General features: G+C 36.7%; 2 protein-coding genes across 6 annotated transcripts in view; both read left to right on the forward strand.

The window, feature by feature from the left end:
- The first annotated feature begins 48 nt into the window (after positions 1-48).
- PPAT (phosphoribosyl pyrophosphate amidotransferase) lies at positions 49-16,001 on the forward strand. The gene is made up of 11 exons (XM_026088313.1): positions 49-179; positions 2,141-2,207; positions 5,883-6,089; positions 7,487-7,599; positions 7,719-7,864; positions 9,084-9,156; positions 11,140-11,291; positions 12,525-12,652; positions 12,951-13,172; positions 13,940-14,060; positions 15,499-16,001. Exons 1-11 carry the CDS (start codon positions 49-51, stop codon positions 15,672-15,674), a joined length of 1,536 nt encoding a protein of 511 aa, XP_025944098.1. The 3' UTR covers positions 15,675-16,001.
- The window catches only part of AASDH (aminoadipate-semialdehyde dehydrogenase), a 24,631-nt gene continuing 20,398 nt past the window's right edge, over positions 15,974-20,206 (forward strand). For 2 of the 5 annotated variants that reach the window (XM_026088298.1, XM_026088300.1), the window contains exons 1-2: positions 18,872-19,108; positions 19,267-19,520. In XM_026088298.1, the coding sequence (XP_025944083.1) occupies positions 19,291-19,520 (230 nt within the window). In that variant the 5' untranslated portion in view covers positions 18,872-19,108; positions 19,267-19,290. Of the gene's footprint in view, positions 18,610-18,867; positions 19,109-19,266; positions 19,521-20,206 lie in introns of those variants that run through there. The other 3 variants (XM_026088299.1, XM_026088304.1, XM_026088301.1) reach the window with 3 other exon arrangements.

Raw genomic sequence — 20,206 nt, forward strand, 5'->3', positions numbered from 1 at the left:
TTTAACCCTTATTGTGTAAAATGGTTTTAATATTATCACTATGTTGTAATGAAAGTAAAAAAAAAGAGAGTTGCACTCTCTCGTTCCTTTAAAAGAAAGTTCTTGCGCCGCCCTTTGTTGGCGGTGCATTGCGGGGCCGAGCTGTGCGGGCGTTGCAGCAGCTGGTGTTTCCCATCAAGGTAACGTCTCGAGATTGCGTTGCTGAGACTTCTGAATAAGTTGCAAGTTGCAATATTTCATACTATAGTACCATGAATGACTAGCTGTATACATAGATACACATGCTCTTATTTTTAAATTAATAACTCTCTGTATATACATTTTAAATTCTAATGCTCATTGATTATTAGTAATTTAATAAAAAGCTTGCAGACTTAAAATCACTTAATTGGTAAAATTATATAAGCTTTTTAGTAATGAAATTGAGCTTAATTTTCTTTCCTTAGCACTGTATTAAAGATATAATCCAATTACTGTACTTGAAAAGGCCTTTCATTCAGGATGTTTGCTTCTCTCTCTTTATCCTGTTTGATTTTGTTGATATTTAAAGGAACACTGTCTATATTTAAATAGAAATTGTCTGAAATATTAAAAATTGAACTAAAAGTTGCTGAATGCAGTATAGATGGACATCTTAAACCAGTTTATTTGAACTCAGGAAGAATGTCCTCATCTCTGCAATTTTTTCCTTGAGGATTATCTGTGTCAGTAACTGGGTAAATTTGTTCAGATACATATGAGGTTAATTTTGTTTTGTTTTTTTGTAAGCAAATGTTCTTTAAATTTTGCTTTACATGCAGCTGGGGCTAGTGACCATACAGGGATTCTGGTCTTAGAGAACATTTGTAATGGGAATGTTCAGTAGTAAATTAGAATCTATTATGTAGATTTTTGCAGGCAATTTTATTGTTGCTTATCCTAAGTAATTCCAGTGATTTCAGTTACTCAAACCAGTCTAATGTGTGCATAGCATCTTGTTCTAATATTCTAATAATATTCTAAGTATTTCATTTTCTAAGAAAAACATCTTTCCCTTTCCATCATTATTATAAGAAAAACTGATCTATTAACTGTGATTTGCACTAAACAGTTTAGACATTCTGGTGTCAGGTGTGTGAAAACTTTGTCTATATGAGAATGAACTGGGAGTTTACCAGTCCACTGAAGTCCATGTGACTGTTATAGGAATAGTGGAGACTATAACAGCAGTTTTGTTAGAAGTAACACTTTGCCTTATTCCAGGAAGACTTTAAAGGAAGATAAAGCAGTCTGCACTGTTACTTATGGAAATTCAGTCTGCAAAACATACGTATTTCATGGATGAGGACTGCGTTATAAAACTCAGACAGTTGTGCAGCACTCTCACTGGCACTGTCACAGCAGTTTTATGGAATCATGCTGCTTGTTCTAGGCATGTGTCTGAATGACAGAGCGTGGAGTCGGATTGCCGTGGGGAGAATGGGAAGCAACCTAGGAAAAACTGTCATTTGAACTGATACAGATCTTCTGTTCAACAGAACACAACTGTCAGTCCGAGGTTTATTTGCCATAAGAACAGTATTTCAATTTTTAGTGATTGAGTACACCAGACTTTTTATGCTTGAGTTCAGAAACTGAGATGCCTGATACTAGATTTAGGTGCTCAGCCACATGCATTATCGGAGGGTCCACATATTTTTATAGGTGTAAATGATTGCTGAAGTGCAGGAAGAAACAATCTATTCCCTTAGGCAAAACCATCAGTTTTTTAAAAACAAACAAACAAAAAAACAACAACAGAAATAGAGTAGAAGCCCAGACGACTATCACGGCAAAGTGGCTTTTCAGATTAAACATCTGCTGTTATTTTATGCCCACACTGAAATTGGCCTGAAATAAGAGCCTGAGCTTATTAATGGAAAGATTCCCACTGAATTCAGTGGGCTTAGGCACAAGCCTTATGTGACTGTTTTAAAATAAAGCATAACATGGGCAAGAAACCACAGTTTTGATTACAAGCCTGTAAAAATAAAACAATAAATTAGCTTACTTTAAAATTTCAAGATGTAAAGCATAGAGGATAAACCACTGATCCATACTATGTTAAAGCATTTTATTCTAAGCATTTCAGTGCTTTATATTAATTGTGTTTTGTCCCCAGGGGCCAGGAGAGTGCTGGAATTGTGACAAGTGATGGAGAGTCATCCCAGGCATTCAAAGTACACAAGGTAATATGTAAATATATGTTTTGCAGATGCCCAACTGTGATGCTGAAAGTTTGTTTTACCAGGGAAACAGAGTAATTGGAAAGACAGAAGTAACATGTTTTTATGGACTATTCTGATTGGGTCACAGTGATGGTATCTAATTCTGTTACTCGTGCAATTTTTTGTCTTAAGTGCATGTCTAAAACACATATACCAACATTGTTCTGCTATGTGTACCCATGCACGCAGTGGCAGACAAACAGAAGTATTCAGATCAGCCTACTGATATAATAAAAACTACTTACTAAAGTCATCCTGCACCTAAGGTGTTTACTCTGGAGATTTGGAAGCATTTACTGCTTCAGCTTGTGCAGAAAGAGAAAAGAAAAATAATTGCAGGCTGTGCACAAGCACATGGATCTGTGACTAATTCTTGTGTTAGTGAGGATCAAGGAAGTGGCAGTTACTTTACCCATAAGTAAAAATTATCCAAATAAGAGATTGAAGGGAAGTCTGAGAAGGTCATCCAGTCTTCCTCAAGCTGACAGAATCCCAGAGGGTGTTAAGAGACATAAAATGGCCATAGCCTATGTATGTATTACGCCAAGAAAATACCCACATGCTCTGGAAATATTTCTGCTCATTCTGTATTAAATGGTAGTCAGGAAAAAATAATCATCAGCCTGTTCTATTATGGAAGAGCAGAGGACTGAAAACAACTATGTCAGGAAACATCATGGAGCAACTCTTGCTTGAGGGTATGTTCTCTGACCACAACCAGAAGGCAGCTTGTCTTCATGTTCTGAGGTCCCTGAGGCAGGACAGACCTACTTCTGTTGAAGGAAAAATAATTAAACTGTTGAAATCAGTCCAAGAGTTATAACTGCTTTGTGGCAGAAGTATATGTATCTATGTATGACTGTTCAATACTTCATGCAAAAACTTGTCTCCCAAAATGTCATGTTTGTCCCTACTTCAGAAATTTCACCCCTTTTTCTGTGACTTGCAGCCTTTCCCCCTCACCTTTAAATGCTGGGGTTTTTTCACTTCAGCACTGTGGTATCTGTTCTTCATCCTGTTCTGTTCTTCATTCCTGTTCTTGCTTGAGCTTCAGCTTTCCTTAAGGTTTATAGAAAATTCAACTTCCTTTTAAAGTGGGCTGCTGTGTCCATCCCTTAATAAAAAGTAATTCTCAGAATAAACTTCCAGCGGATGATGTAGTAGTTTGTAGTGATTCCATATCATTGCGCTGAGAAACTTAGCTGTCATGCTAAGAATTTAATTGACTATCTCATCATATCAGCTTTGATTTTATAAGAGTGGCAGATTGTGCAATGGCTTCTCTTATCCTTGAAATACATTTCTTGCCTACAGCATTTTTAAAAACTGTAATAACCACAGTGTAAAAAAGAGCATGTGGAGTGTAATTTATATGACTTGCTTAATCCTAGAAGTGGTGTTGATTTAACAAATGTTTGGGTCGGTTACACTTATGAAAATATATTTACGGCTCTGATTTGTAAACCAGTTCTTAAAAAATGTCAGCAGTTAAGATGCTATTGTATCCCTTTGTCCTCCAAACCCCAGTTGTCTCTTCTTCATAGCAGAGACAACAGAAWGGAAAAGGTGCCTATTTCTCACGGCATCAGTTTACAATCCAGTGCGTTTATGCAAACTCGCCTTTTTCAACTGTTTAAACTAATACATATATGAGAATGTGATCTGGAGCATCTAAGGCATGGATGTGTTCCTTTCTTTTGATTGTTACTAGCCTTTGACAACAGATTAATAGCCTTTGGCAGCCTTTGATAGGCTTTGACAAAGGATATTAATCCTTTGTTTTAAACTCTCCAAGCAGGACTCATCAAAATTTGTCTGTCAGAGCATTTCAGCTAGATTTGTACAATAAAAATAAAGCATTATTGGCATAGCTGTATGAGCTCACGATGCAGAAAAACTTAAATCTCTTGTGTGGACGCAGCTCTGCCAGTAGGAGAGAGGCTTTGTCTGATTTTTTCACACTTGGATATGCAGAAAAATCTGTTACAGTAGCTGTTTGCCATGTTCTGACATGCACCAGGCCTTATATAATACCGACATAGGATTGTCTTCATTGGAAATTGTTTATACTGGCATAACTCATATCTGTTTTCTCACACGAGCACAAACGAAATCAGAGGAGTATTTTAAACCATATCTTAAAGATCATGTACTTGTGTGACCATATCTGCTTTAAAGTGACATTGCTTGTTTAAGCCATTGCAACACTTAACAGGGCTACATCCATTAATACCAGACCTGTGAATTGCCAGATCTCCCAGCAGTATAGTTTGCCTAAATAAAATAAGAGTACACAATTGCATTTCTGTACATATAATGGCACATGATACAGACTTTAGGCTAACTTCATGTCATCTGTGGGAGAACAGATGACATTTGATTTGGCATTGTGACTCTATAGCAGTCACAGAAGAAAATATTCTGAAACTTGGCTTGCTTTAAGGTGTTTTGGTTGAGCTCTAACTGTAACACACAGAGTTTTATTACAGAGTTTAAAGGATTTAAAACATTTGAAAGCTCCACAACAGCATTTCCTTAATGCACAGAACAGAAATGTACTCTTATTTCAAATATATATATGCTGTTACAGTTACAATGCTCTTATATCAAATGTGCTTTGTTTCTGACCTTTTACATAGTGCTACTTTACTTTTCATTGACTTTCTCTCAGCCCTAACACTTCTTTTTCTTCCACTTATCAAGTTCAAACAGTATTTAGTGAGTATTTTCTCCTTTCCTGTCCCATCCCACTATCTTATTGTTCTACCTACCGTGGAGGTTCTGAACCATGCATGACTTTCAGATCTCTTCTAATCTTTGTACCTTCAAAGATGCTAGAAGAGTATTATCACTTCTATGTGTAATAACATGTGTATCACAATTATCATGTGTGATAGGGAAACTGGGGCTTAGAAGGATGTAAATATTTTCCAGAGGCAGCAGAAGAAGCAGGAGTTTGTAGGAGGATTTAGAATGCAGTTTTAATTTCTACTCTGTGCAATTTTTCAGACCATTCTTGCTCCTAAATTGTCTCCACATAGTGCTTGTTGCCAAAAGGAGCTCCTGATGGCTGACTAAAAAGTTTTGACTCATTTCTGTTTTACGTAGAAGGCAACTTTGGTATATAAAAAGTTTGCTTTAGGTAAACAAAAAAACTGTTGGAAAAAGCTTCACTTCTAACATTGGCAGCAATGACAGAGTGGAACTAGTAGACATTATCATGGACTCAGGATAAAAGTATATTGAATACACTGCTAATAGTAAAAGGTATTCTCTGAATAGAATTTCTTTCTTGCAACATTTTTCTTCTTCTGTACCTTCCTTTTGACAGTATTTTTTTGTGTTTTTAAGCAACAAACACTTTGACAGTGTTTTTCAGAATATGTATTTTTACTCAGAGAATAGATTCTTCAGTGAAAATCCCCAGTACAAAAATGTTTGTTTTATTTAAAAACAGGAGTAATGGGATCTGACATATCACTGACACCGACTTAGCTTTTTTCTTTCCCATGTCTTTCTGGTTGTCTTTCTCTTAAAGGTGCTTGTATTACCGCTACACCAAAACCAAGGAGCATTGAGGAATTTGCCAGGAAAACAAAACAAAACAAACCTTTTTGTTTTCTTTTCCTCCTGAAGGGAATGGGTCTTATTAATCACGTGTTCAATGCAGACAGCCTGAAGAAGCTGTACGTTTCAAACCTTGGGATTGGACACACGAGGTACTCCACCTCAGGAATTTCCGAGCTGCAGAACTGCCAGCCTTTTGTTGTAGAAACTCTTCATGGGAAGATTGCTGTGGCACACAATGGTGAACTAACAAATGCTGTACGACTTAGAAGAAAGGTTAGTATCTCCTTTGGGGGGCTATGGCATCATTTATTTCTGAGTGTGAGGCTACAATGAGCAGTAAGTTTGCGATGACTTAATACCACAGCATTTGGAGTAGCAAAAGAGCACCATAATCAAAACAGAACATTTGCTGGGGAGAAAATCCTGGGGAGGAGAGGCACTTCTCATTTGTAACTATCATAGAGGATAACTTGCCAATCCTCTAGACTGATGGTGACATTCCTATTGATAAAGTGAGAAAACTAACTCGGTCATGACAAGGGACAGCTTGCCTTTGAAGCTCTGCTCATTTGTGGAGGCTATGGAGAAGCAAATCATAGAGTTAGGGGAGATGTCATAAGGTGACATAATTGTAACATGAAATGTTCTTGTTTGGAATATTGTCTTTATTTGTATATCTGGCTTGTGAAAGTAATCATAAGCACTGTTAGGACATATAACACATAAGGAAACCATCAAATACCAGATTTTATAGTGTGTTTGGCTGAAAGGGTATGTATCAAAGAACAAAACTAAAATTTAGCAGATGTTTCCTTTTGTAATCTGTTCTGTAATAAGTTCCATCCAAAAACAAGAGGGCATGCTCTTGCATTGAAGCAGGGCAAACGTATGACATGCCCAAAGGAACCTAGCCTGTCGTTAATCAGAGCAAGAAGTGTATTAATGGATGGGAAAAAAAAACAGTGGAAATGCAGACTGAGAATGGAGAATCAGTGCTATTTGAAAATGTGAAATGATTTCTAAAGATAAAAATTAGCAATTGTAATGGGTACTGAATTGAGTGGGTCATAATAGTTGGCTAGATACACTGCAGATTCTCTTCTCTTAAAAGCATAAGTCTAGAACAACTGGACTGACCAGATCTAGCAAACCTTACTTTGTGGGATATAAGTTTTTTAGCCCCACTCTGCTTCCCTTCATTCCCCTTTTTTTGCTTTGTGCCCTGACCACTACTGTGTCTTGACATATCTTTTCTCTTTCTGTGTCTTCTATAGAAATATAATTTTGTATTTTCTCTTGTATCTTTTACCTCTCTTACCAGAACCATCAGCAGCACAAAGCTGATTAAATGGTCCAAACATGAATTTATGCCCTGAATATTGCTGATATTAATTTTGCTTTGTGTTTTGATTGTGTGTGAAGCAAAGGAATGAGATACAAATGGAGAAATGTAGTGCCATACATAGATTACCAGCTCATTTTACATATTTCGTTTATCAGAAGAAGGTTGACGTAGTTCTGGTTAATGATGATCTGATCACCTGAAACACTGAACTGTCATGTTTTAAAACACTTGTTCATTGCACAAAGGTATCGTTAAACTAAAATCTGTGCAGTGTTATGTGGGATGTTTTTTATGCTGGTAACACTTTTCTTTTGTTTTTTAAAAGCTTATGCGGCATGGTGTAGGACTATCAACCAGTTCTGACAGTGAATTGATCACGCAGCTGCTGGCTTTCACACCTCCTCTAGAAAATGACGATACTGCAGATTGGGTAGCAAGGTGAGGAGGATAGGTTTCAGAATCACGAACAGCTATCTAATCGAAGCATGATAGGCAGTTTTAAATGCACACAGGTGTTTGTGTGACACATGACTATGTTAACCTATGTCTCATTTCAGAATAAAAAATTTGATGAATGAAACTCCAACTTCATATTCATTGCTAATTATGCATAAAGACATAATCTATGCAGTACGTGATCCGTATGGGAATCGTCCACTCTGCATTGGTCGCCTTATTCCAGTAGGGGACATGAACGGAAAAGGTAAAACACACACACGTGCACACTCTTAATATGTAGTTTGTGCCTTAAGCCACTTATATAAATAACTACAGCTGCATTTACTGAGGTAGAAGTAGAATATATGAGGCAACAGTGAGTTTAGAAATTTCAAAATAAAAGTGATGATAATTAAAAAATAATTTGTAGGAAGTCTGCAAACATCTTTTCTGCTCCCAGCAAAAGCGAATCCTAGTTCCCTGATGATAGCCAGAATTAGGCAGCCCAACTGTCATCAAATATTTGGTGAAAATATAACTAAATTCTATTCACTTAGAGAGGAAAGCAGGGATGAATTAGTCYGGTTTCTTCCTTTCTCCTGTAATAAGATGGCTGAAAAGTGTAGGATTGCTGGCAATGTATTTCTGACTTCCAAGCACTCCCAGTCACAGTGAGTATGGTAATGGGACACTATAAAATCACTTTATGGGAAGAAGTTCTTTGTGTCTCATTTAGCCTACAAATCAACATTTTTCCCGAAGTGAAATTAAAATCTGCTCATTTGTGTAAAAAAAAAWAATAATAATAATCCAAAGGCAAATCTTTATATTGACAAAACTTGGTAGTTTCAACCACAAGAAAAATTGTGTCATTTCTTTCTCTTCATAAAAAAAAGAAAAAAGAAAAGTTAAAGTATGTGTTAAAGATATGAGTTAAGAACAGAAACATCAGGATTTTTTTAAGCATACAAACACTTCTACCCTCTGTTACATGATTGGATCTATCCTGTGCCTGTTTCTTACAAATCCTCCTTACTGGGATTCAATCCAGTATCTGTTGTAGTTGAAAGGAATTCATCCACTGACACATTTAGCATAAGGAAAAGTAAGGAATTTCTTGTCCAGACAAAAGTAAATATTTATAATGAAAGCCAGTGAACTAGAATTGGAATTAGAAAAGTTTGAAATAGTGCAGAGATAAGAAAGGTAATTATCTGAATTGTCTCTCTTCATGAACAGTGAATATGATGCTGTCACTTCCAGTTCTACCTGGGATAACTTTATGATGTTTACGTATTTTTTGAATAATGTTACAGAAACGTTGGAATGCTAAACCTTCTAGTTAGAAATTGCAACAATTTTTAATTGTGCACTTGGCAACCTGAACCATAACAAGCCAGTGCTGCAGTAGAAGTGCAATGTGTGTAGTGGTAACGGTAGCAAGAATTGTGGAATCTAACTATAACTGAAATCTTTTATTTCAGGAAAAGATAACAGTGAAACAGAAGGCTGGGTAGTCTCCTCTGAATCCTGTAGCTTTTTATCTATCGGTGCAGAGTAAGTGCCCTGAATCTCAGGTTATCTGAAAGCTCTCCTCAAACAACAATTAAACATTAAACCTCAAATTGCCAATGATCATAATCTATAACAATGTCAAAGATATCAACAATTAGTTTGTTGGGGTGTTTGGAGCTTTTTTGTTAGATTCAGTTTATTTTTGTGGCAGGCTTAATGTAAAAGAAGCTAAAGAATTATGTATTCAGAAGGTAACAGTGGAGAAGACTTAATGGATGCCTCTTCTTTGTTGCATTATATTTTATTATTTAAACCCATAAAACTTTTTAAAGTTAGCCTAGTTTATGGTAGAATTGTCATAGTACAAAATACTTTAGCTACAGAAAAGGTTGCAGTTCAGGTCACAGGCTGAACTAACTTCAGCTGTAGAATATGCTGTCTGACAAGCCAGCTTCCTTATGTTAAAAATGTAACAGGCCCTAGAAACTATTTTCATGTGGACAAACCCACAGTAGATGGGTGAGATCTCATTCACATTAACTCTCTAGCTAAGGGATACTTTCCCTTAAGGCATTAAGGCACTTTCTCTGGACGAAAAGATGTCTTTGGAAGTTTGTGAATGGAAGACAACTGTGAAACAGAACATAATTAAAGTAAGAATGATTGTGAGGAAGTCTATTTAATTTGCTAATTATATATTTAAAAAAAATACATTTGGATATTACACTAATAAATAAAATTGGATTCTCTTTAAATCAAAAACAGGGCAAAACTGCATTAAAACCACAACCACAGAATTAAAAGAAATGTAAAGCAAAAACAGGAAACAACATGATTGCACTTCTGTAATCTTCTCTTCCATTTTATGGTGTTTTATTGTAGCTGTGTTGTCCAGTGTTCTTTTGCGGTAACTTCTACCGTGTCTGCGTAGGAATTATTAACTGTTGGCAACAGCCTTACTTACTTACTTACTTATTTATTTTTAAAGACAATTTGTCCTACATATGCCTAAGAATAATCACCTCCTGAAATTTCTTCAAAATCTCTGTCATGAGAAGCTTATCATGCAGGATCATAAGCTGAGGCATTCTGTGGGATTTTTTTAAAAGCAATTTTGTCCTAGACTTATGCTGTAGCCCATGTACTTCTTGCTAATTCTAGTATTGGACCATTGAATATACGCAAAGTTACTCACCTCTGATTTATATCTTGAGAATATTTCAATATTACTTAATCTGAAGGTTTAGATCCTGCATTTAGAGTATGTGTAGCAAGTGCTTTTCAATCAAGATGTGTATTTTGATTTCTACTGCTAAAGTAGAAAATGCTTTTTCACAAAATGTTAGCTTTCTCTCTTCTTGAGAAAGGAAAGAAGGCGCTGAATTGAATCAAGGTGGAATATAGAATATACATGAAAATTGTTAGAATAGCCACCTGAAGACTCATTAAAGTATCTAGAAAAATGCTTAATAACATCTGATATAATTTTTCCATATTTCTTCAGATATGAGAATCGGAATGTACATTTCTGGTCAGTTTTACTTCATTTCAGGTTAGCTGCCTGTCACCACTAAGCAGTTATTTCGCAGGCTATTGGCTTCTGTGGCAGGGTTTTTTTTTTTTACTACCATCTTTATTCTAGATCATGGTATTCTATTGCTTTTATGTTTATTAGCTTCCATAGAAAACTGGTTCTAATATTGATCCAGGACTAAATGATTTAAGTATGTTTACTCTCAATTAAGCTTGTACTAGACTGTATCTCACATAAAGGAAGAATACCTTAATTATCTGGTACTAGGAGTAGTAATTTACCACTGTCAGGTATTAATTCAGACTTTTTAGTAATGGTCACTTGCCTCAGTGTGTTAGTCTTAAAACAGTGTAAGTCAAATCCTAAGACAGAAGCAAATTGGCATATTAGAATGTTCAAAAACATTTTTCCTTTCAATTGCATCTACTTATGTTTTAAAACTATCATTCACATTAAGGACATTTCTAAATGCTATGTATATCTCTTTCCAGGTACTATCGTGAGGTCCTTCCTGGTGAGATTGTGAAAATATCCAGATATGAGGTCCAAACACTGGATGTTGTACCAAGACCTGAAGGAGATCCATCAGCATTCTGCATCTTTGAATATGTTTATTTTGCAAGACCAGACAGTATCTTTGAAGGTAAAAAGCTGTGAGGTACAAAGCTCCTCCCTAAGGCATGGCAGATCATATCCTGGAGAATAAAGACTCTGGAAAGTATCTGCGATCATAGTAGGGTAACAGTGAATGTGAGCTTCCAGAACAGGGCTTTGACAGAAAGGGTTGGTGCAGTTCTTGGGGACATAAAACTCAGAAGGTGCATGTAACATCAACTTCCCATTCCTATCTGTGTATATGGCCCTAGTGAAGTCTGTCTGCATAGTCTTATGGAAGGGATGAAAAGAAAAGCCACAAAGATGATTCAAGGTAGAGAAAATATCCCTTAAAATTGAGAGACTTTAGAAACTTTTATTGGTTTTTGAAACTTTTTAAAAATTGGACCTATGAAATAGAATTTGCAAAACAGCTTTATCTTGTTGTTTTCTTTGAAAGAAAGGATTATTTCAGGAAGATGCTTTTACTACAACTTGTGTATTATCCATTATCCATGCATTATCTAAGTACTTGAGACATCAGTCTAATGTTTTTAAAAACTGTCCTAGTGACAAGATATTAGCCAGGACTCCCATACATAACAAACAAGCTCCTCTTTGCTCTGTATGGACATGCTTCTATTGATACCATACAGTTCTCCACCAAAGCCAGTTTCCCCCAAATCCCTTTATCTTTCCTGAGCCTCTTACCCTTCGGTGTTTTCACTTTTGTCTCCTATTGCTTATTACTGTTGCTGTATGCTTTGCCATGCCTCACCTCACCACAATACCTCTGTTTTCCTCCCATGTTGCAAAAATTTAAGACCTTAAAAGCTTCTGAAGCCTCTTATCCCCTTACCAAATTTGTGGTGAAGTTTGTCAATTGACTCAAAGTGCATAAGTGGGCAGAAGCAGCTGGGATGATTGCACAAGCCTTGACTGCTTAAGAAACCAATCTAAAAATAGAATACACATTATGAATATGCAGGCATTATTTCTACTTTGCTCCTGTAAATAGATTTTGTAACATCAGTAAGACTTTTAGTTACCTGATTAAGGCAAACTGGATTTTTTTTCTCTGYGTAGTGATATGAATGTAAATGTCAGAATATGACATTATGGAAGGAAGTAAAAATTGACTTTATGTGAATGACTGTTTATTAGTTCTGGAGCTTTTCTCATGGACTTCTAGACCTACAATTTGCCACAGAAATTTATACAGCAAACTGAGAGGAAATCTAAATTATGTGTGTCAGGGAAAAATATTTCTTGCTGTTCTTAGGTCAGATGGTGTATTCAGTCAGGAGAAGATGTGGTCAACAACTTGCTATTGAAGCACCTGTGGAAGCAGACCTGGTCAGCACTGTTCCGGAGTCTGCAACCCCAGCAGCTCTTGGTTACGCTCAAAAGGTATACCTTATTGATTTGCATATTTTTTCAAGTATATTTAAACTTATCTCTTTATGTAAGCATATTAGTGGAATTTTATGGCATGGCCCATTAGAGTGTTGTCAGTTTTGTATTCTCATGGAGTCATCTGCACTAGGATTTTTGTCTTTATTCCGCTATATTAAGGTATTTCAAAACTTTTCAGTGCTTTTTGGTTACTGTGAAGTTATACTAAATCCTAAGGTTGCTTTATAAAACAGCAACTGAGAACAACCGGTTTTATAGGTATTAATTCTATTTAACTGTCTCCTGTTTATAGTGCGGACTACCATATGTTGAAGTACTCTGTAAAAATCGATATGTAGGAAGAACTTTTATCCAGCCAAATATGAGGTTAAGGCAGCTTGGTGTTGCAAAAAAGTTTGGAGTTCTGTCTGACAATTTTAAAGGCAAGCGAGTTGTTATCATTGATGATTCAATTGTGAGAGGCAATACCATTTCACCCATAATAAAGCTACTAAGGGAATCTGGAGCTAAAGAGGTAAGTTCACTTTCAATCACTATAATACATACAAATACAAGATTCTTGGGAGGGTGAAGAACAAGTTTTTGTCTTCATTTGCACCATATGTTGTTTTCTTATTTAAAAGATTAAGTGTACAAAAATAATGGTTAGTGTGTGTTTATTATGATACAGGTTGAAAAGTTTCTCGTATGATTTTGATTTTTTTGGAAGATGAAGGAGAGGGGAATAGGTCTTCACTTACAAAGCACTATCTGACAAAGAGAATGGAAAACTGATTAAGTAAGATAAAAAATCAGCTATCAGTGTTGTATTCCTGCCATATGTGTGACTTGTGGCACTGTGATAAGTACAACTACTTACTGATATAAACAGGCATTTGCTCTAATCCTCCAGAACACCATTGTTCTCTTTTAATTGATTTATATTTGAACCAGAATGTGCAAGTCTGTGTCACTGGAGCAAAAATGTTCTGATTGGCTTTGTAAACTGGAAGCATGTGCAGCAAGGATTGAAGGCCACAGAAGAAAAGCAAAATCAGAATGGGAGTTTTTAATAACATTAGGAAATATTGTAAAAATTAATTCTAAAAATGTCTTTATCTCTCTTAATGTTTTGACATCTGAAAATACCTTTATCTTACCTTTAGCCCTTCCCTGACTTCTAGATAGTGTTTTTTTCTTCATGATTTTTTGCAGAACTGGGATGTTTCTATCTGCTGTTGTGTTATGATCTGCTGACTTTCGCCTCACAGCAGTCTGTTTTTAAACTGTATCTTTATTCAGGTGCATATCCGTGTGGCTTCACCTCCCATAAGATTTCCTTGTTACATGGGAATAAACATTCCAACAAAAGAAGAACTCATTGCCAACAGACCTGAATTTCATGACCTTGCAAACTATATAGGTAAATGCTATTTTCTGAGAGTTTTCACCTAAAGGTAATTTATTGTGTACATCAAAATAAAGCACAACACATCAAAGCTACAGTGGCAGAACCGACCAAAATATCATAAAGTTGATATATTAAATCTCCACATTGTGTGTTCCCTATGGATCACACAATTCAGCAACATATATTTTTTTAAATAGTTAGTGAATTATGCTACTCTGAATAATAGAAAGCATTAGAATAATTGTTTAAACACAGTTTATAAATAACATGTGATAACACAACTTTCTGATCATTCAGGAGTTTCCCAGAAGATTTACAATGATGAGCTATTGTAGGCAAAATATCAGGAATAAAATAAAAATGGTGAAAATCTGTCTTACAATGGAGAGCTAATTATAGTTTCAGCTTTAAGATATGCATAATAGTATATTCTCTCTCAATTTGTAAACACCTACTGATTTTTCTACAAATTCAGAATTTATGTAAATAATTTTAATGGCATTGCATATTTCACTATGAAAGAAATGATATTTGAAACTAGCGAAAGAATATTAAATACATTTTTGAATCTTTAGAATGGGTCATGTTTGCAGCAGCAAAGAAGAAGAACCAACAGCTTATATTGCTTGTGATGTGATAAATGATATGTTCTTTATCAGGCTATCAGAAACAGAAGGTATGAGATGGCTTGTAAGTAAGGAGATCTACTATTTGCCATACTGTTCTCAAAAAAATATTTTAAAAAATGGTGTAAGAATATAGCTGTGGTTGAAGACTTTCAGTTCTTTTGTAAATACTTCCCCTCACTTTCTAATTTTGCTCATATCTTTGTTCATATCTTTTCATAAGTTCTTTTCCCCAGAATGATGATCATGATTGCATGTTGAAATATTTCAGGTTTCTAGGATTTCACTTTTAAGAATTATTCACAAAATAATTAGTATAAGTGATAGAAAAGTAATAAAGTGAAAAGGCTATCAAACTCTCCTATTGCTAGAACATTCACATGAACTGTATACTTTATTGTTTTAACATGATGCTATTGCCCTCCCCCAAGTTCCAGTAACCAGTAATCCTAGTTGTTCTGTTTGGGGAGCAATAAGCAAGCATACATCTGTTTCCAGACTTGAAATAAAATGTAACTGTGAAAACTACAGGGGGTTCAGAGAGTCTTAATACGCATTCTGGATTTTGTTTCCATCTTTACAGTTTGTAAAAATGGCATAATAGTTCCCAACTCAGAACCTTCTATCTACATTTGAGTGAGGCTGCTCCCTGTACAAAGAACTTGAGAAGGACAATGCTTATTACTGCCTGATGACCGTTCTCTTCAGGGAATTTGATCCACCCTGCATCATACTCCATACAATAATGTGACTGCATTTCCAAAGAGCATTGCATTTGGTACAATACTGCAGCTTTTAATTACTGAATTCTTTATTTCCTCTAGGAGCAGACAGTGTTGTTTATCTTTCTGTGGAAGGGCTGGTATCATCTGTGCAAGAAAGCATCAAAGCAAGGCAAGAGAGCGAGAACAGCCTTAAAACCCAGAAGTCACGTGCTGGAAAGATTGGTCATTGCACAGCATGTCTTACTGGAGAGTATCCCGTAGAGCTAGAATGGTGAATTTTTAGTAGATGAACATCAGTTCATCTGCTGCTGAACACAATTTTTTCAAAGATGCCTTTTTGCTATTAGCCCTCCTCCATTTTAGGTAATACTTAAAGCTTATTACATCTAACTAATTACTGTTACTAAAATACGTCTTTACAGACTTACAGGAAGTGTGTAGTGATGAAAACTATATAAGCAGATAAAAATACAAAATCATATAGTTTTTGATGCACAGTTGTGCCTTCTGTTTTCTCAAAAAATAATTTAAAAGCCAAAGTGTTTTTAATTATGTAGGTGTCCCAAAGTTTTTTGTTTCAGTCTTGCCCTGAAAGTAAGATACCCCTGTTAAGACTTGTTGACAAATACAAATCATGGATCATGTGGTATAATTTCAAATTATCAAAGTCTTAATGCAAAAGTATGTGAAGTATGCTTTTCTCTTTAGGGGAAAAAAAAATGAGATTCTGAAGTCAAATTGCTTCCTCAGCAGTTATTGCATAGTTTTTTAAGACTAGAAGTACCTAACTTTTGCATATATAGCTAAACAATCCTTTTTAACAAGCCTTTTGTAATTAATAAGTGTCCAGATTCTATGAACATGATGTGTAGCATATGATTTTAAAATTGAAGACTCAGGGAAATGCTCAGCCAAAAGCTCTCTAGTTTTATGTCTTCAAAATTCTTTTTTTGAAGTCCACTGTAACTGCATTATCTTTGGGTGCTTTTACTAATTGCCAATAGAATGTGAAAGGAGAAAAATACCTGGCACTGCCAGTGATTTTATATTCTCTGTCACATCATTTTTTCTCCAGGATAAATCCCCAAAATTTCTGAAGTCTGAGCTAATGCTCAGTGTGCTTTTTTATATGTCAACCTTCAATGTAAAATCAAAAATAAAATTACCTTTCTTGCTCAACAGTAAGTATGATGATATATCAACTACAGGATATGAGTTACGTTTTGGGTATACTCTTATTTTGCTACAGTACTGCTGTCACATAATAAATATAATGTTTAAAAAAGAAAAGAATTTTGAAGAACTACTAGGTATTGAATGTGTTGTATTTTTTAATTGGTCACAATTATACAGTTACTTGTACACATGAAAAATCACTTGGACAATGAATCATTAGCTGAAATGAAAAAACACCTTTTTAAAAACTTGCAAATTTACACAGCAAGATTTTTTTATGAAGCAGACACGCACAATTGTAAAAATATTTTGTATACCTCATTTTTTTCAGTGAATACCAGCAACTTAATTTTAGACTTTCTATTTAATATTCTTTATTTTGGCCTTACAGTTTTTTTGTGATTCTGTTATAAAAAAAAGAAAAAATAGAAAAATAAAAGTTTAAGCAGTTTAGTTGAGAACTACAGTCCTGGCCATTAAGGTCTAAAGAGTGCTTTCTTATCTGGGATTTGTAGCAACTGTGGCTGATGCACAATCACAAAACAGAAGTCCCAGTTCAAGAAAGGATGTAAATAAATTTTACTGAAGTCAAGACTTAAGCCTTACRCAGGTTCTCTGTGGAATCAAAACCTACCTGCAGTTAAGCTGATGGGAGAATCTAGATTTTAATAAGAATCAGGCTGTTTACAGTGTTCCTCACCAAAGCCCAGATCTCCATATGGGGAGTTGTATGTGGATCTTCTCTGTCCAATTAGTAAGTTTGTTTAACAGAACCATAACAGTTCATTCTGAAAATAAACTGAGCAAAAGAGAATTGGGTGGAGTTATTCTGACTGCCCCCTCTCCCACATAAATCAGGAAGGAGTTTAAGAAAACAAAAACTGTCATTAACATTTTTCCCCTTTTGTCTTTCCTACCCTCCAAAAGCAAACCTTTCAGAAGGGGTAAGTCAAGCTCTTTTTAAGTGAGGTAATAAATGTTTAAATGTGATTCAAGCATTAGCTGGCACAGTTCTGATTTCAGTAAGAAAATTCCTAATGCCTTTTTTCCTCCATATTATGCATGTGAAATTACAAAAAAAGTCTGTTACTGTAAGCACTAATTTTTAAACACACTGCATGCCTAATTTTTAGTATACATTTTTTAAAGCCTGAAGTTAAAGGGGAGATACTTTTCAAAGGTCACTTTATTCACTGACGACTGGATTTATGCTTCAGGTTATCAGGCCYCTTTTAATTTTTCTTACACAATGAACCTTTCTTGCACAATGAACCACTAGCTGAATGGAAAAGCACCTTTTGAAAACTTGCAAATTTACACAGCACGACTTTTTTTATGCAGCAGGTTTACAGCAAGATATACACATGCAATGAGTATTTTGAGGGAGAAAATCCCTCTGGCTTTAGGTGTTACTATTTGTATTATTTTAATGTTTTACTGTGAAACAATTTCTGCTGTGTTACCACTGATACCACTGTGTTAAATTATTTAAAAAATGTGACAATAGAAAGCTAACGTCTAACTTTTCCCATGTGTAATATTAAAAATGGTTATGAACTGATTTTCTCCTAATTATTCCATCATTTCACTGCCTCTGCCGGCACTATGTGTCTAAGGTTTCTTAAATAAAGTAATCTTCACAAAGCACTCGAATGCTGAATAAATAAATCATTTTGTGTCTTGTATTATCGGTGCCTAGTCCCGAGCCTCACCTCCAATAACCTTCACTCCTCGCGGACACGCTTAAAGCCCAGCTGACGGGAAGGAGCCCGCAGGGAGAAGCCCCTGACCCCGCTTCCCGCAGCCGCTGCTCCGTGTATGGAGCTAACGGCGCAGCCCGGGCCAGCCCCGCTCAAACGGCCGCGAGGGGCGGTGCACAGCATCCCTTCCCCCGCCAACGGCACTCCGCGGAAATGACGTGCCGGCCCTCCTCCTCACCGCTGGGCCGTACCATCTACCCGGAAGGGGAGGGGGCGGAAACACGAGTGGTSTGCGAGCGGAGCGATGGGCCTTGCCCTTCACCTGGGCCCGAAGGTTTGTTTCRTCCGCTTTTATCTTGCCTTAAGAGTTGCCAGGAAGATGGGGAGGGTCCCAGGGCTCTCGCGGCTCTTCTTCCCCAGAGAAAATAATGGCGCGGCCCGACACAGGCCAGCGGAGGCGCAGGCACAGCTCGCCTGTGCCCAAAGGGAGCGCGGCGGCTATTGGTCAACGTGGAGATGGTGCTGCCTCCAGAGTCGGGCCAGCCAATCAGGAGCGCGGTCTTAGAGCGGCTCGTGGAGGGGGGCGCGGCGCCGGTGCCGGTGCTTAGCGCGTCTGAGGTGGGGGCGCGGCGCCGCGCGCCCCATGCCCCGGCCGTTGGGCTGGGCCGGGCCGTAACGGCCGGCGGGGCGGCGCCGGTGGCGGCCTGGTGCCGCCGGGCGTGGAGACGGCGGGGGTTGAGCGTAGCGAGGGTGCGTGGTGCCGCCTGCCCTCGCTGCGGACCGCGGCGGAGTGCTGCCCCGGGTGCGGCGAGAGCGAGAGGGGGCAATATCAGGTGGGGGCGTTTTAGCAATATCGGGTGTTGTGGTGAAGCCGTGTGCTTCCTGTAATGCGCTTACGTGAGAAATGCCCTTTTTGTGCAGTCCTTATGCCATTTGACTGAAATATTAAAAACTAGGAGGTGATAACCCAGTCTGCTTTGTTATCTTTCAGGGGGACTGAAGACAGGCAGCTGAGATGACTCTTCAGGCAATGGTGAATGAGGCAGCCAGCCTGTATCCTGACAGAAAAGCGATTTGGTTTGATGAGTGCAATGGCAAACCTCCAACTTTCTACACATATGCGACAGTAGTTAAGATTGCCGTGGAATTAACAGCTTTCCTTCAAAAGCACTGCGATCATCGAGGAAAATGTGAAATAGGCCTTTACTGCTATCCAGGAATAAACTTACCGTCTTGGATCTTAGGGTAATGGTTTGAATGCTTGCATTCTCCTTTTTTTTTTATGTTTGCCTGTAGACTCTATTAAAGCAAACTTTCAGTTTGTTTATATTTTTAATAATAACAAAAATGCAGTAAAGCAAACCATAACTTCTTAGGTGATTTTTATGGAGCTGCAATATTTATCTTTGTTCTCCTTTATTGCACTGTTTAAATGTATTGTATTGCTTAAATGTAGAGGCATAGGAGTCTTGCTTTCTTTAAGAAAAAAGACCACAGTATTATAGTTTATGCCCTTTTGAGAAGCTAGTGCCAAAGTTTTTGACCCTTAAGTTCACTGATTGCAAATATATGAAACTGTCCATTTAAAGAAAAGTGTATTTTAGGCATATTTATATAAATTTTAAAATATTATTGATGGCTAGTGTGTTTGTTTATGCTTATTTAAAAATGGAGTTGATTTAACAGAATAAATATATACAAAAATGAGTATGCAGGGTTGTTTTTTATGTATATTCTTCTTGCTTTGCTAGCAAAAAAAGTAGATGTAGTGAAAACAAATTCAATGCTTTAAGCTAAATAAGTGTACAGTTACAATTCTCTTACAAATACCATAGGAAAAAGTAATTATCAGTGCAGTAGTAAAGACGTATTGATTATTTAATGCCAGGAAATAGAAATGTTTGTGATGTCAACACTAACTTTACCTCTGC

The sequence above is a fragment of the Apteryx rowi genome, unplaced genomic scaffold (assembly GCF_003343035.1).
Source record: "Apteryx rowi isolate R43461 unplaced genomic scaffold, aptRow1 scaffold_761, whole genome shotgun sequence".
NCBI lineage: Eukaryota > Metazoa > Chordata > Aves > Apterygiformes > Apterygidae > Apteryx > Apteryx rowi.